The 25,681-nt window shown below is 48.6% G+C and overlaps 1 protein-coding gene across 4 annotated transcripts in view; it reads right to left on the bottom strand.

Annotated features, from left to right (window-relative positions):
* Positions 1-25,681, bottom strand: part of DHX29 (DExH-box helicase 29) — a 125,400-nt gene that overhangs the window by 89,333 nt on the left and 10,386 nt on the right. For 3 of the 4 annotated variants that reach the window (XM_073559940.1, XM_073559943.1, XM_073559941.1), the window contains exons 4-11: positions 24,505-24,618; positions 21,055-21,184; positions 20,738-20,874; positions 20,333-20,500; positions 13,484-13,610; positions 6,426-6,581; positions 4,105-4,270; positions 3,732-3,855 (exon numbers count right to left, since the gene is read on the bottom strand). In XM_073559940.1, the coding sequence (XP_073416041.1) occupies positions 3,732-3,855; positions 4,105-4,270; positions 6,426-6,581; positions 13,484-13,610; positions 20,333-20,500; positions 20,738-20,874; positions 21,055-21,184; positions 24,505-24,618 (1,122 nt within the window). The remainder of the gene's footprint in view (positions 1-3,731; positions 3,856-4,104; positions 4,271-6,425; positions 6,582-13,483; positions 13,611-20,332; positions 20,501-20,737; positions 20,875-21,054; positions 21,185-24,504; positions 24,619-25,681) is intronic. The other variant, XM_073559942.1, reaches the window with a different exon arrangement.

Below are 25,681 nucleotides of genomic sequence, written 5' to 3'. Positions count from 1 at the left end.
TTTTCACAACTTCGGTCATTGGTTTTGTGTATTATAGTTACAATAGAGTTGTGTGTTTGTTCTCTATTCTACTACTTTTCCTACTGCTTTCTCACTAACTGACTAATTCAGCGCCAGTCGGTGGAGTGTATACTGCGGAGGAGGAGCTAATTTTCTTATGTGCATAGTGTCAGCCTCCTAGTGGCAGCAGCATACCCATGGTTCCTGTGTCCCCCAATGAAGGCTCTGAGAAACAGATTTTACGGTAAGCAACCAAAAATCCTGTTATTACCACCACGTCTAGCAAACAGCTATGAAGAGTATATCTGGATGCGCATATACTGGATATGGGGACAGAGAGATAAAATAAGTGCTAAGCTGGAAATAGGATGATACTCTGTTCTGACTGTAGAGGGATTACAAGTTGCAGACATTACTGCGATTATTGACACCTTTGAGATAATAATATTAATCTTTATTTATATAGCGCCAACATATTCCACAGCACTTTACAGCTTAACAGTTTCAAAACACAAGTCATAAGTAACAACGTTAACAATACAATAATTAAAGCAAAATAAGACGACCTTGCTCGTGAGAGCTTACAATCTACAATGAGGTGGGGGAGTACAGACTACAGGTGTGTATTTACAGTGATGTATTTACAATGATAGTCCAGCCATCTTGAGGGAAGAGGGATGGATGGAGATGGTGAATGGGCTACTCATGCACATTTACACATAGAATGATTTTGATTAGTGAACGTGATAGGCCATGAACAAATGTGTTGTGAGAGAGCGCCTAAAACTATGCAAATTGTGGAGAGTCCTAATTTCTTGGGGTAGAGCATTTCAGAGGATTGGCGCAGCGCAGGAGAAGTCTCGGCGTCGCGAGTAGGAAGTACGGATTAGTGCAGAGGTTAGTCGAAAGTCGTTTGCAGAGTGCAGCAGTCGGTTAGGCCAATAGACAGAAATGAGGGAGGAGATGTAGGTGGGTGCTGCACTGTGGAGAGCTTTGTGGGTGAGAACAAGTACTTTGAATTGGATCCTATAATGAATGGGCAGCTAATGTAAGGACTGGCGAAGAGCAGACGCGTCCGAGTACCAATTAGCCAGATAAATGACCCTGGCTGTTGCATTAAGTATGGACTGAAGAGGGGATAGTCGAGTAACGGGGAGGCCAATAAATAGAGCATTGAAGCAATCCAGGCGGGAGTGGATCAATGCTACAGTGAGGGTTTTTGTTGTTTCCATGGTGAGAAAAGGGTCGAATCTAGAGATGTTCTTTAGGTGTAAGCGGCAAGAGCGGGCAAGAGATTGTATATGGGATGTGAAGGAGAGATTGGTGTCAAACATAACACCCAGACAGCGAACCTGCTGCCGGGGTGTTATTATAATGCCACCCACGGAGAGGGAAATGTCAGATTTAGGGAGGTTAGTAGACAGCGGGATCAGAAGCTCAGTTTTGGAGAGGTTGAGTTTCAGATAGAGAGCAGACATGATGTTGGAGACTGCAGACAGTCACTGCCGTTCTGTAGTACAGCGGGGGTAAGGCCGGGGAATGACGTATATAGTTGTATGTCATCAGCATAAAGATGGTACTGAAAGCCAAATCTGCTGATAGTCTGTCCAATTGGGGCTGTGTAGAGAGAGAAGAGAAGGGGGCCAAGGACTGAGCCCTGAGGTACCCCGACAGCGAGAGGATGAGGAGATGACGTGGAGCCAGAGAACAAAACACTGAAGGAGCGGTCAGAGAGATAGGAAGAGAACCAGGAGAGAGTAGTGTCATTAATGCCTAGTGACTGGAGCCTAGAGAATAGAAGATGGTGGTCAACAGTGTCGAAAGCTGCAGATAGGTCAAGAAGAATGAGCAGAGAGTGGTCACCGTTACGTTTTGCTGTCAGAAGGTCATTGGTCACTTTGATGAGTGCAGGTTAAGTCGAATGTAGGGGGCGGAGGCCGGACTGTGAAGGGTCTAGGAGGGAGTGAGTGGAGAGGTAACGGGTAAGGAGGGAGTAAACTAGGCACTCGAAAAGTTTGGAGATGAAGGGGAGATTGGAGACTGGTCTGTAGTTGTTTGTGCAGGATGGGTCGAGAGCGGATTTCTTTAGTAATGGGAGTAACGATGGCGTGTTTGAAGGAGGATGGGAAAATGCCCGAGGAGAGGGAGAGATTAAAGATTGTAGTTAGGTGAGTTGTGACGACTGGAAAGAGAGACTGGAGAAGATGTGAGGGAATGGGGTCGGTAGTGCATGTGGTCGGAAGAGAGAAAGAGAGGAGTCTGGAGACTTCTTCTTCTGTGATGGGATCAAATGTGGAAAGTGAGCCAGGGGAGATGCAGGAAGGGATGGGAGTCAAAGCACTTGGTGGTTGGGAGCAGATTTCCTGATGGATATTATCTGTTTTTTTCTGTAAAGTGGGAGGCCAGGTCATCAGCACAAATGTCTGTGATAGGGGCTTGTGCTTTTGGCCTGAGGAGGGAGTGAAAAGTGTCACAAAGTTTCTTGGGGTTGTTGGCTAGTGAGGAGATCAGGGTGGTGAAGTATTTCTGTTTGGTGAGGTAAAAGGCAGCTTTATAGGTTATTAACATGAATTTGAAGTGGATGAAGTCTTCTGGTGTGCGGCTTTTTCTCCATAGGCGTTCAGCACTCCTAAAGCATCGCTGGAGAAGTTGAGTTTGCGGTGTAAGCCAGGGCTGTTTTATTCTGTGCTTGGAGGTTCTGAGGATGAGGGGAGCTACTAGGTCAAGGGTGCTTCTAAGAGTGTTGTTGTAGTGATGAACAGCCAAACAGGAAGAGGAGACAGTGCTATGAGACGTGGAAAGCTGATGGAAGGGTTTGTAATGTGACAATATTAAACTCAGCTGAGCTGTCCCTCCCCCCCCCACACTAACTGCTGGGTTCTTATCTGAAAGGTGTTATTCATCTGTGCTTTACTCCCAGCACTTTCTAATCATGCAGGAGGTTAGACCAGGAGACCAGGGCTGTCTGAGAAATCTGTTGTAAGTTACAGTGAGGGCGTGTTCTTCTGTCCTTTGAGAGTTGCTGCTTACTTAAAATTGGTCAGTATCATACAAAAGGGGAGAAGTACACACACCCCAGTGAAACCTGTCTAGACAACAACCATTTTTATTTAACTCTGCAGACACAATTACATACTGTGTCTAGTTCAACATGAAAAATTTAGTGAAAGGTCCTGCTCAAAGATGTAATTCTTAGTGTCAGACTCATGGTGGCAGGAATATACATTCATGGTATTCTTTGTCCCCCGATGAAGAGCCAGAGATATGGTCATACGCATCTTTAAAATTCATCACCGATTAATAAGATGTTGATCGATTGGTATTTCACTACTGGGTCTCCCCAGTAATCGATCCTGAGAACGCCACCGCACAGCATGTTGTGGATAGGTGAGAACTTCTGAAGATGGCAGTAACACTTCATGACTTGTGATGCTTTAAAAAGTCGCAATTCACACTTAAGTACAAAAGTTGTGTAAAAGTGGAGAATCAGCTCTAGACAGAAGTGTTATATGTAAACATGCGCCAAAATGATCAAACATTGTGCAACATTTTGCAATGCAGCATCCAGCAAAACGGACATTAAAAGTACCTCTCGTTTCTCTAACTATCTCCATGGCACAGAAAGGAAGGATCGGGCCGCGAATTGAGAGCATTATCATTAGCATTTAGAGAAGCTGGTTACATATGAACGCCACCACGGAATACTTTAGTAATGGAGGAAACTCTCATACCTGGCCTTTAGTGAGCTGATAAAGAGCTAACGTTGCAGCGAGGTGCTGAGCTTGCATGTTGTCCTCAGTGACGATTGTGGGACACACAGACAGGCGATCTTCATTCGATTTTATAATTTTCACTCTAAAAGGACAGAGACAAAATTACAATGTTAATATTACATTTTTCCCAGGTTTCCCAGAATTCTGAATGGCAAATCTGCCAGCTACACATCCCTTACCCAGCCCTAACGAGACATGAGTGACATTTATGGCGATAGTAAAGCTGATTGACAACCATCATTGACTCTTTCTTGGTGCTGTTTGAGTCACCCAGCAAGACCATTTGGACAAGATGACTATTATGAACACAGCACAATGCGATAACACTTACCTACTTCTCCAGTATCGGCCCACGGGAACCTTCTCAAATGAGGGGTTTGGACTTTTAGGATAATGTTTCCTACACCAATCAATCAAGAACTGCTTCGGAGATTTACCCGTCCAGCTGCGAGACGTGTAGTCAAAGTTCCGGATATCGAGAGGTGGTTTCGTTTTAGCTGAATAGAAAATAATCACCAGGGGAAATTATAATTCATGTATTAGAGAGAAAGAAGAAAAAAATCATAAGTAAATGTAATATTTGAGCATGGGCCAAATAAATAATTTAAAGGAGACTTGTTAGAAACTTTTAACTCCTCCACAAACCATCTATATGACTGTGTAGCACATTTAAAGATATGCCTTTCGATCCCTTTATGACCACAAAGTGCTTCTCTAGCAGCAAGAAATCACATTTTGAAGTTGTGTCTGTGTGGGGATGATCTCTTAAGGTGAAATCTCACCAATTGCCTGCCCATGACATGATAAATATGAGCAGAGTGCATGCATAGAGAAATTACATCAAACACAGAAGTCAGTTATGTGGTCCTCTCTCAGCAGAAGCTGACACACAACTGATTTTATTAGTACAGAACACAAGATCATCTAACAGGCAGAAAAAGGGTGTCACGCATCTTCTGAGCAACTATCATGTCAGTCTGTGATTGGTCCATGTTAGGTCTGCTCCATACATAGTCTTTGGTGTATTCACTTCACATTTCAAGAATTCCTTCCAGGGCGTTGTTCCAGGATGCAGACACCATCTTGCCACACCACGTCTGAACTAGCTTATGTAAGGTTAATAATTGATTTCATTAGCCATTCTCTCCTTCACATGTGGAAGTGCATTGTGGCATAAAGATGAACTTACAGCTCCTCAGCTTCAAGCTGTATTTTATACATAACAGCACCGTGCCCCTGGTAATTTGACAGGTCAGTGGTCGTATATTATAGCAAAATCTCTGTTAACCAGACAAGGGAGGTTGCTGCTAGGCAAAGATTACAGAACGGGGCAGAGCAGCTGTAAGTGCATCTTTACCCTCCAATGCACTTCTATTTTTCGCTACTGGAGCAGTGCTTTGAGGTCATGAATGGACCAACTGGCTAATGATTTAAAGGGCTACACCAATTAAATTAATGGCTTGCAAGGGTAACACTTTCTGACAGGTTCCTTTTATGGCTAAGTTCTCACTGCTGTTGGATTTCATGACTAGAATTGAGCATCATCAGCCTAGCTATCAATGTAGCACAAACTATGACAAACCCCATTATAAATCAATGAGGTACATCACGTGTCACTGCGGTCACTGCCATGTGCCATTTTTTACTTCTTCACGAAACAATCACTGACCTCAGGGAGACCAGTCAAAGAAAACACTGCGGCAGCCGGCAAAGGCGCTCAAACACAGTGAAATCCTAGGTGCATTGCACCCTGGGAAATACGAATATGCAAATAAAGTCCGTGGAGCCTTATTTAAGAGTCTCAAACACGGGACTAGCCAGATCTTCCTCCAGGGAAGGACCCAGCCAAGGGGTGGCTCCTTTAGGAAACCACCATTACCACCATATTAAGTGGCCTTCAGCTCTTTACGAGTCAAAGAAAACACTGCGGCAGCAGTGTTTGAGACTCTTAAATGAGGATCCACGGACTTTATTTGCATATTTGTATTTCCCAGGGACTATTGCACCTAGGATTTCACTGTGTTTGAGCGCCTTTGCCGGCTGCCGCAGTGTTTTCTTTGACTGGTCTCCCTGAGGTCAGTGATTGTTTCGTGATGTTGGTCTAGTAGGCATTCCTCCCACCTAGCCAGAATCCTACTCCACACTGATGAGGGGCAACACCACGAAACAGCTGACTGTGGATGGATACCTGGCCTTGGTATTTCCCTTGTCATATCTGTTACCTCGTAAAGAGCTGGATATTCACTTAAAGGGCCACTTAATATGGTGGTTTCCGAAAGGAGCCACTCCTTGGCTGGGTCCTTCCCTGGAGGAAGATCTGGCTAGTCCCGTGTTTGAGACTCTTAAATGAGGCTCCACGGACTTTATTTGCATATTCGTCTTTTTAACTTCTTGTCTTGAGAGGAGTGACACAAGCTTAGAATGAAGCTTCTGTAATAAATGTAGGCCACGATGGACTTTCTAATCGTGAACCTACAAAACAGTAACAGCCCAGAAAAACTGACCAACCAGATCACTTCATTTATGTTGAAATCAGTTTGGATGTTTTGGGCGGCACTTACATTTTTAAAGTATAAATATCATTTTTTATTTTTTAGTTTTTGTTACATTATGTGAACCCAAATAGTATAAGTGCATGTTTTCAGCTGATACCTTTCACCTCTTGGACCTCACTGGCATTGTCAAATAGACTAAAGTCTAATGCCGCGTCATCCTGAGGAGCTGCTGGCGCCTTTTTACATTCATTCTTCTCCTCGGGAAGTTTCACTGCCGAATTAAACATTGGATGCTGTTCCAGCATCTTCATTTCTGTACAAAAGAAAAGAATTACAAAACAAAGAAGCAAATCAAGAGTAATAGTTAAAGCCATACTGATCCTATGCGGGTTTTAAGAGACAGAGCCAACGGTGAGTTCTTTTGGCTTCAGTCAGTCAGATCTGCATATCCATTTTTAACTGTACAGGAAAGAACAGCAGACTGCCTTTCCAATTGAGAGGGTCCAGCAAAAACAGGATTTTTTGGGTTGCTTACCGTAAAATCTGTTTCTCGGAGCCTTCATTGGGGGACACAGAGACCATGGGTGTATGCTGCTGCCACTAGGAGGCTGACACTATGCACAAAAAAGTTAGCTCCTCCTCCGCCGTATACACCCCACCGACCGGCAGGAAATTCCTCAGTTAGTGAGAAAGCAGTAGGAGAAGTAATGGAATAGATTGAAAACAGAACGAACAACTCAACTGTAACCAATCGACAAACATAAGAACAAGAGTTGTATAACATGGGAGGGTGCTGTGTCCCCCAATGAAGGCTCCGAGAAACAGATTTTACGGTAAGCAACCCAAAAAATCCTGTTTTCTCGTTCGCCTTATTGGGGGACACAGAGACCATGGGACGTCCCAAAGCAGTCCCTGGGGTGGGAAACAAACTTCCATCAGGCCAGTGGACTCACCACCGCGGCCTGCAGAATCCTTCTACCTAGGCTGGCGTCCGCCGAAGCATAGGTGTGGACCCTGTAGAATTTCACAAAAGTGTGAACCGAAGACCACGTTGCAGCTTTGCAAAGCTGCAGCGCGGAAGCTCTGTGGCGCACCGCCTAGGAGGCACCCACCGCCCGGGTAGAGTGCGCTCTGATCCCTGAAGGAGCTGCACGATGCTTGACCCGGTATGCCTCCAAAATTGCCGATCTGATCCAGCGAGCAAGAGTGGCCTTTGAGGCTGGGTGACCTTTCCTTGCACCGTCTGGAATGATAAACAGAGAGTCTGACTTCCGCAAGGAAGATGTCCTGGCTAGATAGACTCTCAATGCCCTGACCAGGTCCAGCTTGTTCAAGGATCGCTCCCGAGGATGAGCTGGGCTCGGGCAGAAGGATGGCAGAACAATGTCCTCATTGAGGTGAAACGAAGATACCACCTTCGGAAGGAAAGAGGGCGGAGGCCGCAGAACTACCTTGTCCTGATGAAGTACCAAGAAGGGAGAGCGGCCAGAAAGGGCCGCTAATTCCGACACACGTCGGATGGAAGTAATGGCCACCAGAAAGGCCACCTTCCAAGAAAGGAGGGCAAGGGAAACATCCCTGAGAGGTTCAAAAGGAGGACCTTGCAGAACCCCAAGAACGAAATTAAGATCCCAAGGATCCACGGGCGCTCGGTACGGAGGAACCGTGTGAGCCACACCCTGAAGAAAGGTTTTGACCTGGGGCCGGGAGGCCAGCGTCTTCTGAAATAAAATGGACAGTGCGGAAACTTGACCCTTAAGGGACTGAGAGCAAGCCCCGCATCCAGCCCTGTCTGAAGAAAAGCCCGAACAGAAGGAAGCGAAAAAAAACCATGGCCGCAATGTCATTGGCCTCACACCAGGAGAAATAGGCTTTCCAAGTACGGTAATAGATCTTGGAAGAGGAAGGCTTTCTGGTGCGGATCATGGTATGAATCACTCGATCAGAGAATCCTGCCCGTTTCAAAACCTCGGTCTCAACAGCCACGCCGTTAAATTGAGCGACCGAGAATTGGGGTGGCAAATCGGGCCTTGCGACAGCAGATCTGCCCTGTCGGGAAGCTTCCAGGGGGCGTCAGTGAGAAGGTTGACAATGTCCGCGAAGCAAGACCTTCTGGGCCAATTCGGGGCGATGAGGACAACTGGAATCCCTTCTGCCTTGATTTTCTTCAACAGCTTGGGAAGAAGAGGCAAGGGAGGGAACAGGTAGGGGAGCTCGAACTGTGACCAAGGAACGGCCAGAGCGTCGGCGCCCCCTGCCAGGGGGTCCCGAGACCTGGACACGAATTGTGGTACCTTCCTTTTGAGGAGAGACGCCATGAGGTCTACGTCCGGGGTTCCCCACCGACGGCAGAGCAGATGAAACACCTCCGGATGTAGGGACCATTCCCCTGCCGCGAGACCCTCGCGGCTTAGAAAATCGGCGGCCCAGTTGTCCACGCCGGGAATGTGAACCGCGGAAATTGTTGGAACAAAGGTCTCTGCCCATTGAAGAATTCTGGACACTTCCGCCAGGGCTGAGACACTCCGTGTCCCCCCTTGTCGGTTGATATACGCCACCGCTGTGGCATTGTCTGTTTGAATCCTGACAGGCAGGCCCTTGAGGCGCCGTTCCTAGTGGACAAGAGCCAGAAGGATCGCTCGTATCTCTAGGACATTGATCTGCAGAGCTGATTCCTGAGTCGACCATCGACCCTGAACAGTGTGATTGCGGAACACTGCACCCCAGCCGATGAGGCTGGCGTCCGTTGTGACAATCTGGGAAGAAAGGACCGCCCCGAGAGAATGAGGGGAGACGTCAACCACCAGTTGAGAGACCGCTTGATCCGGCATGAAAGACGAACTGGACGATCCAGAGACAGAGCCGACCTGTTCCACCTGGACAAAATGGCCTGCTGGAGGGGCCTGGCGTGAAAACTGGGCAAAGGGAACTGCCTCTATTGCTGCCACCATCTTCCCCAGAGTCCTCATGGCTGTCCTGAGAGATGAAAACCGTGCGATCTGTAGTGATCGGACGCCCTGCTGCAGGGAAAGAATCTTGTCTTGTGGGAGAAATACCCTTGACTGATGAGTGTCGAAAAGAAGGCCCAGAAACACAAGGCGTTGAGTAGGGATCAGACAGGACTTTTCCGGTTGACGATCCACCCAAAACTGGACAGGGTGTCTAGAACGATCGCCACACTTAGGCGGGCCTGATGAAAGGAGGGAGCCTTGATCAGAATATCGTCGAGATACGGAAAAAGAACAAGACCTCTGATCCTCAACAAGGCCATCAACGCCGCCATAATCTTCGTGAAGACCCTGGGAGCGGTGGCGAGCCCGAAAGGGAGCGCGACGAACTGATAATGTTCGTGGTGAATCGCAAACCACAGGAACTTCGGATGTCCGGGAAATATGGGCACGTGTAGATAGGCATCTTGGATGTCTATGGAACACATGAATTCCTGCTCCTCCATGGAGGCAATCACCGAGCGAACCGACTCCATCCGGAAGTGGCGGAGGCGAACTCTCTTGTTGAGTAACTTGAGATCCAAGATGGGTCGAACCGCCCCGTCCTTTTTCAGCACCACAAACAGGTTTAAATAAAACCCTGTGAATCGTTCCGATTCGGGAACGGGCACAATCACCCCGGAGCTGAGGAGAGAGGCGATGGCCGAACCGAACCCCGGGATCAAGGCAGGATCCCGTGGCGGACGGGATTGGAAGAAGCGATCCCGTGGAAGAGAAACGAACTCTATTTTGTATCCTGTCGATACAACCTCTCTGACCCAAGCGTCCTCTACTGAGGCGAACCAGACGTCGCTGAAGAAAAGAAGTCGACCTCCCAATTGGAAGGGACCCACGGAAGACCGATGATAGTCATGCGGACGTAGACCGTCCAGATCTAGATCTGGGTGGTCTTCCCTGGGAAGAGTGGGACCGCCAGGACGGAGTGAGCCTGAAGGAGACCTTCTTTCTTTCCTGACGTGCTTGTGGCCTTTGCTGGTTGGAAGGGTTTTCCGCCGCATTGAAACGGCGGAAAGACCGAAAGGGACGGAACTGACGCCTTGGAGGAGGTCTGCGAGACTTGGATTGGGGGAGAAGAGAACTCGTACCTCCGGTAGCGTCCTTAATAATCTGGTCCAATTGGGACCCAAAGAGACGCACTCCTTGAAAAGGCAGATTAGTCAGACTTTTTAGAGGACAAGTCCGCCTGCCAGGCCTTGAGCCAAATTGTGCGTCGGATTGCCACGATGTTGCTTGACGCCTGAACCGCGCAAGATGCGGCATCCAAGGAAGCAGAAAGCAGATAATCCCCCGCATGGGAAATCTGATTGGCGAGATCGGCCAAATGCTCCGGTTGTGCCTTATCCAGAATGCCCTGCCGAAGGTCCTCTGCCCAAGCGGATATAGCCTTTGCTGCCCAAGATGAAGCAAAGACTGGACATACCGCCGCAGATGCCGCCTCGAAGGCAGACTTTGCTAGGGATTCTATGATTCTGTCATTAGAATCTTTTAGAGACGCTACACCCGACAGCGGAAGAACAGTATTATTAGAGAGTCTGGATACGGGAGGGTCCACAGAAGGAGAAGCGGCCCAGTTGTCCGTGAGCTCTTTAGCAAACGGATACAGCACGCTGAGACGCTTTCCTCTTTGAAAGCGTCTAGTCGGATCTTCCCTTTCCTTGGTAAAAATCTTCCCAAACTCGGAATGAAAGGGAAACACCCTGGAAGGTGTTTCCGCCCGTCTGAACGAAACCTCCTGATCTGAGGATTTCGCAGGGGCGTCAGTGATGTCGAAGGTATGGAGAATCGCGGCAATGAGGTTCTGCACCGTAACCTTCATGTTCGCATCCTGATCCGAATCCAGCTCTAAGACCCCTTCAGATTCCGAAAGCGCTTCACCTGACTCGGGAGAGGAGGCCCGAGAGGGAGACTGCTGGGGAGTATGGGGTGAGGTAGGGCGAGGAGAGGACTCCGCCTGGAGATCCTGCCTGGGTCTCTTGCGACTGACACTGGCTGGCTCAGATGAGACGTCCTGGGACGTGCTAGGTCCCGCAGAAGCTCCCAAGGGCAACTTATCCAGAACGGCTACTAGGGACCGAGACACCTTGGTGAGGTCTGCCACCGACTGTGATAGGGAGGAGGCCCAACCCGGCAAGGAGGGCTCACTCACCCCTGGGGCTATGGATGGCTCCTGAGCGGCGTCGGGCTGTGCAGGGGAGGGCCGAAGAGCGGGTACGATCAGCCTTAGGGATAGACATTGTGAAAAACCTGAGGTAGTGCCGGAAGGTTGGGGGACAGAGGGCGGAGAAGGGTCAGTCTGCCGTGCAGAACTACTCACGGTCCGGTGTCCCCAAAAGCGATGCTGCTCGACCTGTCCGGGGATGCAGATCAGGGAGAAGTCCGGCTGGCCGTCCCAAAGAGGCAAAAAGCTGCTTGCAGAAACTGCTCAGGGGCTGGGGAGCCTCTCCAGCCGCGTCCAGCTGGCAGGCTGTGAAGATGGCGCCTGCCTGTAGAAAAGCGCGGGTCCCGGGGAAGGGCGGTCCTCGCAGGGTTAATAATTGCTGCCCTCTAGCCATAATATGCTGGGCAGGAGAGGGAAAGGCGGGGGGAGGGCCTGTGGAGAGCGGGAGTGAAGCCCGCTTAGTAGAAAGGGGCGGGGGGCGTGGCCGCGACGCTGCGGTAGGCCCGAACACAAGCCGGGGCCTAAATTAGTTGCGACGGCCGCCTGTCAGCAGGGGGTCGGCGCGGAAGACGCGTCGCAACACCGGGCCGCGTCCCTGCCCAGAACTGCTCGACTCCAGCGCTACCCCTGCCGAGATGGAAAAAAGGGGAAAGCACAGAACGAGGCCCGTGAAGACCCGGGGCCTGCATGGATGCGGTGACCGTGGGGGGATGCGGGGCGTGCAGAGACCCTAACGTGGTCCCCCTGGCGACCGCTCCAAGAGAAAACGCCGGGGGAAGACTGACATACTCACCCAGGCAGGGGGCCTTACAATAAAGGTACCTGAAAATCCCACGCTGTCTGTCTCTATGAAATCCGCGCCTCATCCAACCTTCAGGCTCTGGTAGGCGAGAGGGTGGGAGGCGGGGGGCAAGGACCGTCCGTGCGGCTGGCACCTACTTGTGCGAGGCTCCTGGTCCTGCTCCGGAGACCTATGAGGATACGGGGTGGCAGTACACGCCGTACTCATAGTCTCTTTGTGGGAGTACGGATGTGACTGTTCACTCCGTATCCCTCCGGAACCTGCAAAGAAACGACGCACACTGAGGTAGATATGGGTCTAATAAAAGACCCGTGTCCACCTCCTACTGACACTAAGCTAAACTGAGGAATTTCCTGCCGGTCGGTGGGGTGTATACGGCGGAGGAGGAGCTAACTTTTTTGTGCATAGTGTCAGCCTCCTAGTGGCAGCAGCATACACCCATGGTCTCTGTGTCCCCCAATAAGGCGAACGAGAAAAAACATCCACCATGGATGCAGAAAACTCCTTCGGGTACTGGCGGCATGCTCCATGTTTGTGATCGGTAATGGAAGAAATGAATTACCTGGGATGTGATAAATACAAACTAGATTTATCAGAATAGCAAAAAAGCTACACGTTTCGGCACTGAACCAGAGCTTTTTTCAGGGCATGAAGAAAGTACTGGTTCAGTGTCGAAACACATTGCCTTTTGTTATTCTAATAAATCCAAATTTCCTCCAGGAAGGACGACAAACACGGAGTATACCTGCAGTGTCCAAAGGGGTTTTCTGCCTCCACGGTCCACTCTTTACTTATCCTAGGGTCTACTTTGAAGGACAACATAGGAGAACAGCACCGGCTTGCAGCAGACCCTTATACCTCATATAAAACGTACACTGGCGATGTGGCCATCGTTAGCACAACTGGTAAAAGTGAGCAGTCCCGCTTTTCCACCCTACCCACTACAACAGATTGCAGCCCTTTTTGTTTCTCACAACTCTCTCCTGAGGGGGTTATCTCCAGCTATTCCTACACCATTTTTTGCATTGGGTTCCTTTGGTGGACAGATGCCAAGACATCCATCCACACTGTGGTCACTGTCACTTCGTGTTTTGGGTACAAATGATTGCATGGTCAAAGTGGCCACAAACTCAGTAGGCACTTGGCCCACACTTTACTGTTGTTTCTCCAGGAACTGTAAGAAGCAAACCAAAAAATCCTGTGCTTCTTACACAGATTTTCTTCCAAGCTGTTGATAGAGGCCGTACCTTGCTGACATTCCCTTATTTTGTTCTGTGCTTCCCTCTGGCCGGCCTTGTCTTTTGCTTGCTTCGTGCCAGCAGCTAGAGCTTTGGCATCCAACAACTTCGCTGTCAGCTCGAGATAACGTTCATTCTACATAAAACACAAAATACAGAATCGTCAGAGGTGCTACATAGTCTGCTCGTAAGCCTTCTGATGGCCTCATTTGACTCAATATTTTTGCTTCTATGAAACCCAGCCAGTCGCTAAGCTTCATAGGAGGTTGTCAAAGGCGTTGTCACCTTTTAGAACACTTTATGCTATAGCAAAACAAAGTGAGAGTTAATTCCCCCCCCCCTCCAGCACAGACTTTCCGCCGTTACACATGTCTCCATTGATTGCCTGCAGTGCGGACATCATGTCAACAGCACCATAGTCAGTCAGTCAGCTCAACTGCTTGGGCCATCTACATATGCAAAGCTACTGAGCTCAGCAATTGTCTGCAGCGCCGTCATTACTGTAGACAAACAACAGAAATCAGGGCAGTGGTGGAAAGCCGGTGCCGGGCTGGTTGAGGGAAAAGAGTTTGTTTTGCTATAATTACTGCTGGTTTGAGCCCAAAGTGTTATGAAAGGTGACAATCAATATATACTACAATACTAATGTATTGCAATCAAACAATAGCAAGTTTGAGTTCCAGTGGGTTACTAAAAACACATGTCAAAAGTAGTTATATAAAAATATAATCCTTTTCTCCGAGCCAATCATTGGGGGACACAGACAGTGGGTGTTATGCTGCTTGCCACTAGGAGGACACTAAGTAAACACAGAAAAAAGTTAGCTCCTCCCCTGCAGTATACACCCTCTCGCTGGCTGGGAATTTCCCAGATAGGTGAAAAAGCAGTAGGAGCATTAAACGAATGACCATAATCATAACTCTGTCAAAACCTAAAAATGTTACAGTGAGCCAATAGGCCAAACAGGGTGGGTGCTGTGTCCCTCAATGATTGGTTCAGAGAAAAGGATTTTACGGTGAATACACAAAAATCCCTATTTCTCCTACGCCTCATTGGGGGACACAGAGAGTGGGACATCCTAAAGCAGTCCCTGGGTGGGGAAACATACAATTGCTAATACCCCATGTATCACTGACTGTGGTACTGCCAATTGCAGGATGCGTCTGCCAAGAGCTGCATCCGCAGAGGCCTGAGAAAGAATTAGGCAATGTTTGTAAAGGTATGCAGGCTGGACCAAGTCGCAGCCTTGCAGACAGGCCTGAGAATGAATTTGGTCATGTTTTGTAAAGGTATGCAGGCTGGACTAAGTCGCAGCGATGAAGACCTGTTCTGCCGATGCCTGGTGCCGAATGGCCCAAGAGGCGCCCACTGAGCGGATAGAATGCACCTTAATCCCTGCTGGGACAGGTGTGTCCCAGACACGGTAGGTTTCCTGAATAGCCAAGCAAATCCACCTGGCTAGCGTGGTTTTTTGAAGCGGCTAGACCCTTCCTATGCCCCTGTGGAAGTAGGAACAGGGCATCTTGACTTGTGGAAGGGAACCGTCCGCGAGGTGTACCGTCTCAGAGCCCTGACCACATCCAGGGTGTGGAAGGCCCTCTCAATGCAATGGACTGGAGCCGGACAGAAGGAAGGCCTAACAATTTCTTCATTGAGATGAAAAGAAGACCCGACTTTGGGCAGGAAAGACATCCTGAGAGCTGCCTTGTCCTGATGAAAATTCAGGAACGGAGAACGGCAGGACAGGGCTGCCAATTCAGAATCTTGTGTAATTGACGTAATTGCTGCTAGAAAGACCACCTTCCAAGAGAGAATAGCTAGTTAAACTCCCATGATTCCAATGGCCCTTAATATATAGAGGGGCCACCTGGGAGACTCTCTGAATGAATGTCTTCATCTGAAGTTTGGTGGCAATTTTGCGTTGGAATAGCACTGACAAGGCTGAAATCTGGCCCTTGAGCGAGCTAAGCGAGAGACCTGACGTTAATCCGGATTGTAGGAATTCCAATATGGAAAGAATAGAAAACACCAGTGGGGATCGACCATGGTGGGTTCTCCAGATGCAGTGATAAATGCGCACGGACACGTGCTTCTTAAAATTAAGGCAGGGCCCCGGAGCTCTGGTGGTAAATCGGGCCTTGTAAGAGTAGATCCATGTGATCTGGAAGTCGCCAGGGAACGCCGGCGACTAGTTGCACTAGTTATGCATACCATGGCCGGCGCGACCAATCTGGCATGACTAGGATCATTGGTATTCCCTCTGCTCTAATTTTCTTGATGACCCTCGGGAGCAAGGGAAGAATGCACGGGAGCGCGCAATCGAGTAATGAATCGAGGAACCCTGTTGTTTAGTCTTTAGGCCATATGATCCACATCCGGAGTCCCCCAGCGATGACAGATATGCTGAAAAAAACTTCCGGATGAAGTGACCACTCTCCTGAGGCAAGGCCTTGGCGACTGAGAAAAAACACCGCCCAGTTGTCCACACCCGGGGTGTGGATTGCTGAAATGGGTGAATGGTTGGTCGCGGCCCAATGGAGGATGTGACTCACTTCGTGCATGGCCATCCTGCTCCGAGTACCCCCTGACGGTTGATATACCCCAGAGCCGTGGCGTTGTCGGATTGGATCCTGATGAGGTGACCTGCGAGGAGATGGTGAAAACTCAGTAGAGCTAATTTGATCTCTTGAATGCCCAAGATGTTGATGGGGAGAACCTTGAATTAACCAACGACCCTGTGCCGTGGGGTGATGAAGAAAAAAAATCGCACACCAGCCTAGGAGACTGGCGTCGATGGTCACCACTGACCATGGTCCTGGGAGAAAGAACTTCCATTAACTCAGGGAGGATTTCAGTGTCCCCCGCTTAGGGGCTCGTATGACCCGCAGGGACAGAAGGAACCGGCGGTCCAGCGAGAACGGATTCTTGTCCCAAGTTAACAGCAACGCACGTTGTAAAGGGCGGAAATGGAACTGTGCGAACGGGACCGCTCCCATCGCTGCCACCATGTTTCCGAGAACTATCATGCTGAAAAACGTATGGAGTGAGAAAATGATCGGGAAAAGTCCGCGCTGCCTGTTGTAAGTCTCGGGCCTTTTCTGGAGTGAGAATGACTAACCCGCGGGAAGAGTCCAAGATCAATTTCAAAAAGGAAATCTGCTGGACCGGTGTTGGGGAAGACTTTTCGAAGTTTATCTTCCGACCCAGGCAAGAAAGTGTATTTACTGTGATATCCACGGATTTCTCGCAGGCTGGAAGGGATGGACCCTTGATCAGCAGGTCGTCCAGATACGGCAGTACCACCACTCCCCGAGCGTGGAGAATGGCCATGAGAGCCGCCATGGCCTTGGTATAGACCCTGCGGAGGCGAGACCCAAGGGCAAGGCAACGAACTAGAAGTGTTCTTCTCGAATTGCAAAACGCAGGAACTGCTGGATGATAGGGACTCTCCCCTTTGCATGGAGGCGACACCGATCGGACGAATTCCATTGGGAATCGCCGTACTTTGACAAACTGATTTAACAGCTTGAGGTCCAGTATGGACCGAATCGTTCCTTCCTTCTTTGGAACCACAAAGAAAGGTTTGAATAAAAAACCGCTGAACCATTCGTCTTGAGGGACCGGAAGGATGACAGCAGACGCTGCCTACTTTGTCGGTGTCTGCCGGATACCACAACAAGTTATTGAGTAGAGGATCTATGGGATCTGCTTCCTTAGATCCAGATGCTGTGGGCCTGGGTTTCCAAGAGCAGTTAGGTCTGTGAGAGACCTGGGAACCGACCTTATTCGGAAGAGAAGGCTGTGGAAGACCAGCTGGAGCTGTTGTGATAAAGGTCGAAAAAAGAGTCGTCTGTTGATTCCGAAAACGGCCGGGCTGCCCCTTGTTGGGGAAGAAATCTACTCTTCCGCCCGGAAGTGTCAGAAATGAGCTGGTCTAGTTTCTTGTCCAAACAGGCGACCAGTTTGATACGGCAGAGAAGTTGGAATCTGCCCGCCAGTCGCGTAGCCATGGGGCTCTTCTGATGGAGACTGCATTAACAGTTGCCTTAGCGGTGCAATTAGCGGCATCTAAAGAGGCGTCTACTGCAAAATCCCCTGCGTGAATTATCTACTTGGCGACACTGATTGACTCCGGAGGATTGCTACCTTGGAAGGCAGTAATTAAGACTTCTGCCCAAGTGGCCAATGCCTTAGCCACTCAAGACGCCGCGAGAGATGCCGCTCCTGAAGCTCCAAAAACTGAACTGGTGAGGTAGCCAATTTGACGATCGGAGGAGTTTCTGACTGAAGAGCCCTCAGAAACGGATCAAAGCGTTTTAGGAGCAAGGCACAATACAGGAGGGTCCACCGAGGGGGACTGTAACCAATCCTTCATTAAATCTGGAGTAAAGGGGTATTTAGCCTCGATAGGCGTTTGCCCTGTGAACCGCTTATGTGGTCGGTTCCTACGTTTCTAGACAATGTCCTTCAACTCCGGAAGGCTGGCAAATACCCTGCATACATGTTTAGTCTTCTTAAAGGAGATAACGTGTTCCGGAGCGGGAATATTCTCCTCGTCCAACGTCAAAAACTTGCAGACTGACTCTGTCAGAAAATCAAGCGATTCATGGACATTTGGGGAATTCTGAGGAACTGACGTGTCAGACTCAAACTCAGAGACATGTTCTCTGCGAACATTAGGAATCATAGAATCATAGAGTTGGAAGGGACCTCCTGGGCCATCTGGTCCAACCCCCTGCTCAAAGCAGGATTCGCTAAATCATCCCAGTCAGATGTCTGTCCAGCCTCTGTTTGAAGACTTCCATTGAAGGAGAACTCACCACTTCTCGTGGCAGCCTGTTCCACTCATTGATCACTCTAACTGTCAAAAAGTTTTTTCTAATATCTAATCTGTGTCTCTTCCCATTCAGTTTCATCCCATTGCTTCTAGTCTTTCCTTGTGCAAATGAGAATAAAGTTGATCCTTCTACAATGTGACAGCCCTTTAGATATTTGTAGACAGCTATTAAGTCTCCTCTCAGTCTTCTCTTTTGCAAACTAAACATTCCCAAATCCTGCAACCTTTCCTCATAAGACAGGGTTTGCAGACCGGTCACCATTCTGGTCGCTCTTTTCTGAACTTGCTCCAGTTTGTTGATGTCTTTTTTAAAATGTGGTGCCCAAAACTGGGAGAGTGAGAGCGAGAGACAGAACTCGCCGATAATGAATCGCGAGCGTGACTAGGGGACGCGTCATGGGTCCGCTTTCTGGAGACCTGAGGATCCCTTGAACGAGCATGGCCCCTGCTGGCGAACGGTTCCCGGCAGTCGCCAAAGCCCTCCTCGGACGGTAAAGATGCGTTCTGACTTAAATAGGATTCCCGGAGGAGTCTATAGCCTTGGTCAGTGACTCCACAGACCGTGACAAGGACACGGCCCACACAAGGGGACTAAAAGTTGGAGCACCTTGCAGCGGATGGCGTTTTAGCACAAGCCGGGTCGCAATCCGTGCATAGCGGATTAGTCTGGGTACTGGGCAAGGCAGTCTTGCAAAAGGTACCAGCGGTAAAGAATGCAGTGCGCTTCTTATTAGCCCCCTTTTTGCTTCCTTAGACTGAGACATAGTGCCCGTGAAAGGGTTACAAGCAGAGCCTGGGCTGCAGGGAATGTGCAGCGAAGGGGTTCAGCTTTTCTCTGAGAGCAGATGCAGCTTACCCGCGGTCCTGATGCTTTGTCCCTGGGAGGAATATCGGTGGCCCTATAGCATCACCAGGTGTTGTCCATCCGTGCGCGCACCCCCGCAGCCGTCACAGAGCCCGAGGAGCAGAGAAGGGGTTAAGGACATGGCCCCCCGAGACTAGCAGGGCGCCTCTCGTACAGAGCGAGAGGCGCCAAAGACGTGGGCGGCGGTGCTAACAGTGGGCGGCGCTATGTAAATTGCGGCCTAGTAGGCTGAAAAGCCGGGGACATTTTTGGGCCTACCCGCGGCGAGCGCCAGGTGAAGGGGGGGAGCGGGGGGGGGGGCCGCGATGGGGCGCCGGTATGCCGCCGCTGAGACTCGGTCAGCGCTTCTCCCAGGGACCAGGACCAGACCCCATACCTCCAATCCGGTGCTCGCGCCGTCTGCGTTGTCCAGGAGGCTGCAGGTTTCATTCCATCTCAGGTCCTGAGGTAAAAAAGCTCCCAGGCGATGTAGCAGAGCCGGAGAGGTTGTTACAGGGGTATTGCTCAATCGATCCACCCTATGGGCAGGGAGATGGAGAGCTGTGGGGCTGATTCAGGGCATCCAAAAGCGCTGGTCAAATCTTCTCCGTGCGTTCGCCCTCGTATCCGTGTGGGGTACCGGGACCGTAAAGGAACTATCTCCAGAAGAATCAGCCCCAGTCGTCGCAGGAAAGTGTACGGGGAGGTATACTCTGCATGCTTGCCTGTTGTTCGTTCGGGGGAGAGCGGGCCGTAGAAAGGAACCGTCGCCCCCTTCACTCCGTTAATTAAAAAAATAAAAATTTACAAAAAATTCAAAAATAAAATAAAAATGATGGGGTCTGAACCCAGACCCAAGTGCCTCCTACAGACACTAAGCAAGAACTGGGGAATTCCCAGCCAACGAGAGGGTGTATACTGCAGGGGAGGAGTTAACTTTTTTCTGTGTTTACTTAGTGTCCTCCTAGTGGCAAGCAGCATAACACCCACTGTCTGTGTCCCCCAATGAGGCGTAGGAGAAAAAAAAAAGCTAGTTGTGAGCCTATCCTATGACGATGAACACATCGTGATACGTATCGGCTAGATGTGCATCCATTATGGATCCCAAGTCAACGTATGAGTGATGGACGCCACTGCGACGTATACGATAAAGTCTATCACTGCAGATTTCACAAACCGAGTGCACATGTGACGGCACCATGCTGGGTATGTGGTCACCTACAGGGTCAAACTTCTCACTCTCGGGGTCTTTCTTAAGATCCAGCTCTTCCTCCTCGTCACTGCTTTGTTCCGCATACCGGAGAATCCACTCTTTCATGCTCATTTCCTCCTTACTGTTACTGGCCTGGAAAAAAAAATAATAAAAAAAAATTATATCACAAGTTATCAATATGATTCCTGGGAAGACTCATTACTGATATCAGAGATAAAAGTTATTTTTATAATTTTACTTTCTCAATTTGCATATCGGAAGGAGCTCACTTTGTGACACAGCCAGTGTGGAGCAGCATCACACAAATGTAAAATTAAGCCTTTTACCTTTTGCCATTGATTTTCAAGCTTTGTGACTTCGACCACTTACCTTCAAAGGCGGATCAGCTGATCTACCACAGCTGCCGACACTGTCACAAACTGACTGCTGTGATGCGGGATGAAACTTTTCTCTAACTTTCTTCTCTTCCTCCACAAACTGCTGACAGAAGCCATCAGGCAACGCATCTGTGAAAGGAAAGAGGCGCTACTATATCCTATAGGCATATAGGTCTGTGCATTTCTTCACAAATTTCTTCACAAATTGGGAACGGATCCAAATAAAGGGAGGCAGGAAAACAGGTTCTGAAACGACCTCGTGGTCAAAACTTTAGAACCAAGTTTTTCCCAATAAAGTGTTGTTCTTACCGTCCTGTAGGTTCAGGCAAAGCCAGTCCAGTGCAGAATGCAGATCTCCGCCGTATAGCACAGCATTGGACATGGCATCTTCAATGTGTTCTGCCTTAAAATTAAACTCCTGTAAAGCCGTATACAGATCCTAGCAAAAAATAAAAAAAACACAGTATGCTAAAGCAGAGATGTGAACCCACTGTTAAAAAAAACAAACATATAGAGCACGGCTTACGTTTTTACTGAGTTCTCAGGATATTCTATGAAGTGAAAAAATAACAGTTCAAACGATAGCCGGCACTAACATCTTCTTAAAATAATTGCTTTATTGATCCAGTAGTATAAAAGGCACAAGAAATGGTTGAACACAACAGACCAAAAATTAAAAAGGACAGAAAATATCCGCTGCGCTCCCAGGCAACATGTTTCAGACCTTGACAAAAGACTACGAAGGTCTGAAACATGTTGCCTGAGAGCGCAGCAGATATTTCTTTTCTGCCCTTTTAATTTTTGTGCTGTTGTGTCCAACCATTTTTGTGCCTTTTATACTACTGGATCAATAAAGCAATTATTTGAAGAAGATGTGAGTTCGGACTGCTGCTATTACTGGAGTACGTGCACTTGGACAGGTGAGCTGATTGTTCCTTTTTCACATTTTCTATCCTCATAATAAAGATATGATACACATAGATTCAGCATATGTATGCATTGTATGCTTGGACATTTATGAACATATTCAACATGTATGAACAGAGCTTTAACTCCTGGAGAGCGTAGACTATTCTTAACTCTGTCAGCTACCAGTATAGCAGAGAGGATCCAGGGGGCAATAGTAGACTTGGAGTCAGGGAGTCCCTTAAAATGACAAACAAGGCATCCTTGTCCTCTCCAGGGGATGGATGGGAACAGGCAAAAGAGAGGAAGGACAATATCCTTGTTGATATGGAACAGGGAGACTACCTTAGGTAGGAATGAAGAAACTGGTAGTAGTACCACCTTACCCTGGTGGAGAAAGAGGAAAGGAGAGCTTCAAGAGAAGTGAGAGCTGCTAATTCTGAGACTCATCTGATGAAAGTGATCACAACCAAAATGGCCACCTTCCAGTCCTGAGTGGTTTCGAAGGGGGATCCCTAAATAACACCCAGAAACTAGGTTAAGGTCCAACAAATCCACAGGGGGACTATATGGTGGGACTAGGCAAGCAACTCCTTGAAGGAAAGTCTTGATCTGGGGACAAGAGGCCTAATTCCGTTGAAACAGAATTGAAAGCGCAGAAACCTCACCCTATAGGGTACTAAGAACCAAACCGGACACAAGTCCTGATTGTAAGAACTCCAAGATGGTAGAAATGGAAAAAGACATGGGAGATGTGTGGCTACCTTTGGACCAGCGAAAGAAGGTGTTCCAGGTCCATTGATAAATTTGTGATGATCAAGGTTTCCTTGCCTTCCTCATGGCCTGTATGACCTGGGACGAGAAGCCTGCCACCTCCTCAGGACTGTGGCTTCAAAGGCTATGCCATTAAACTGAGAGACCGAGAATTCTGGTCGACGAGGGGATCCTGAGAGAGTAGGTCTGGTCAATCTGGGAGTTTCCAGGGTACATTTGTGAGGTTAACTGACTGCAAACCAGGCTCTGACTGGAACTTCTTATGCCTTGATCTTCTTCATGTGTCTGGGGATCAAGAGAAGAGGTGGAAAAAAGTGCGGAAGTTGAAACCTGAGACCATGGAATTACCAGGGCGTCGCAATAGACTGCCAGCGGGTAGCGACACCTGGCCACGAAATGAGGGATCTTGTGATTAATCCGAGACACTGTAGGAGTGCCCCACCTCTGACAGATCTAGTCAAACACAGAGGAGTTGAGGGACCATTTGCCTGAGGAGAGTCCCTGACGACTAAGGAAGTCGGCTGCCCAGTTGTTCACACCTTGGAAAACTAGCTGCTGGCCTGGGATCAGAGAAGACTTCACAGGGCTAGGCATAGGCTGAGGAAGAGAGGTATTCTTACCGCCGGTGGCGTCCGAGATGAGCTGATCCAGCTTAGACCCAAAGAGTCATGATTCTTGGAAGGGGAGATTAGTAACGGACTTTTTGGAAGCCAGGTCTGCATTCCAGGCCTTGAGCCAGAGAATTCTCCATATGGCTACAATATTGTTAGTAACACAGACAGAAAAGCTTGCGGTGTCAAGAGACGTGGAGAGCAAATATTTACCCGCGTGGACAATCTGGTCCACAAGATTAGCCAGTCTGTCCGAATTGGCCACTGATAAGAAGTCCTTCCCAAAACCTGGCTTGGATAACCATGTGGAAGTGAAGAAGGGACAGAGAGAGGTGCCAGCAACCTCAAAAGCACACCTGGCTAGGGCCTTGGTCTGCCTGTCAGTGGAGTCCTTGAGGGAGGACATCAGGGCGTGACTGGCCCGTTTTAGTGAATTGTCAAGGGACTGGTGGGTCCTTGGTCGGGGATGCTGCCCAATTGCTGAGGAGATCAGGTTCAAGAGGATATAAAATATCCAACAGCTTTGTACCTGGGAAGTACTTTTTCGTGTGCTCCCAGTGTTTTGTAAAGATTTCCTCAAATTCCTTGTGGAGGGAAAAACATAAGGAGAGGGTTTTACTTTTGAATGAGGCGGTGTGATCCCTCCTCCTTAATATTGAGCATCTGATTGACAACAGTTATGAGAGTGTCGACCATATCTGGGAGTTTGGAAGTTTGGTCAGTGTCAGGATCAGATTCTGATTCTTTATCAAGGTCAGACCCTGAGGCCACCTCAGAGGAAGCGGAGTTTGATACCGAGGGCATCCAGGAGGATGTGAAAGGAGAAGGGGAACCAGACGAGAAACTGGAAAGTGACCTCTTGAAGTGTCAGGGGGTAAGGTCCTGCCCTGCAGGCCATAGAGGGTATGATGTCAACAGCACCACACTGTTCTCTCGGTCCCTTATTTTTGGGAAAACAGGGTTGAGAAGTCATAGTTCTAGGTCATTTATACAGAACAATAAATGCCATACTAAACCCATAAAAACAATGGTGGAATGGGGTGGAGGGGTTCACCATTTCACAGCACTTGGAATTTTTTTTTTTTTTGCATTTTTTTAGCACAACTCATTCGTCAAAAAACAAGCTCTCGTACAGCTATGTCCCCATACAAGCAGGAAGAAATCCCAATTTAATGTTTTGACCTCTATTAAAAGGGTTTATGCCAAAAAAAACCCAAGAAAAATAACTACTGTGTATGTGAAGGATGGCTGATAAATATATGATTGGTGGGGTCCGATCAACGGGAGTCAAAGTGTGTGAATATCGCAGTGTAATCACCGCTCCCATAAACAGTGGACAATACTGCTAGATTCACATAGGAAACACAGGTGCTGGTGGGATAACCCCTTTACGTTAATATGTAACATAACAGGATTTGTGTGGTGTCGAGTAGAAAGTGTAATGCGTGTAACGATAAGAGCTGCAGACCTGTAATTTCTTAGTAGTCAGCCTCCCCGACACCGTTCCTAAGTCACAGTTCAGTTTCTTATGCTCATTTATGAGAGAGATGATCTTTTTCTCCAGCTTGCTTTCAATCACTACCTGATGGGAGAAAAGAAAAATGAGGACAATGCAGCAAACTGGCGACGACCTGTTACATTCTCCTTATCTTTTAGCTCCAGCTACGGCTGAGCTAATTGTGCTGAAAAAATTACAGAAACATTTCAGTTTCATTCTTACAAAACCTGCAGCAAAAATGTCAGATGTGAATATAGCCTGATACAGATGTAAAGTGAACAGACGCCCATACACCTTAGACAGAGTGAGAGACAATCTTTGTATGCGAGATGAGGATCCTGAACTTGGGACCCCCTCTATAAACCCAGAAACTTAGAGAAGCCCTTGACAAAGTGCAGTCTGAGGGCCACATGCCGTAAGGGCTGGAAACAGAGGTGACCCGCACCATGTGGCCACCCCCTGCACTGTTTCAATTTCATCGGTATTTATATATCCTCGGAAATCAGATAAGGGTGAATACAATTATGGAACAGGGAACGGTTAGCGCCTTCTTCCCTTCTTCTACCATTAAGCCTGTGCTTCTAAGAGCACAGCAGGTGTGATGTAGTGATGTGCGGAGCCTCAGTACGCCTCACAAACTAGAGCTGCAGGGGAAAGGAATTGTGGGTTTCCTTTTTAATTTATCAGCACATCATACTGTAGGGGCATCATACTTCGTCTGGAAAAAAAACATACTGTGTGTAGGGACCAAGGGAATAACATGTTGCATGTGGGCACTGAGGGGACAACATACTGTGTGTGGGGACATCATGCTGTGTGTGGGGAATGAGGGGCATCATACTGTGTGTGGGGAATGAGGGGCATCATTCTGTGTGTGGGGAATGAGGGGCATCATTCTGTGTGTGGGGACATTATACTGTGTGTGGTGAATGAGGGGACATCATACTGTGTGTGGGGAATGAGGGGACATCATATTGTGTGTGGGGAATGAGGGGACATCATATTGTGTGTGGGGACATGATACTGTGAGAGGGGAATGAAGGGCATCATATTGTGTGTGGGGAATGAGGGGCATTATACTGTGAGTGGGGAATGAAGGGCATCATACTGTGTGTGGGGACATTATACTGTGTGTGGGGAATGAGGG

The sequence above is a fragment of the Dendrobates tinctorius genome, unplaced genomic scaffold (genome assembly GCF_039654945.1).
Source record: "Dendrobates tinctorius isolate UK_male_01 unplaced genomic scaffold, ASM3965494v1 ptg000285l, whole genome shotgun sequence".
Lineage (NCBI taxonomy): Eukaryota > Metazoa > Chordata > Amphibia > Anura > Dendrobatidae > Dendrobates > Dendrobates tinctorius.
This window is presented reverse-complemented; position numbering and strand designations above follow the sequence as displayed.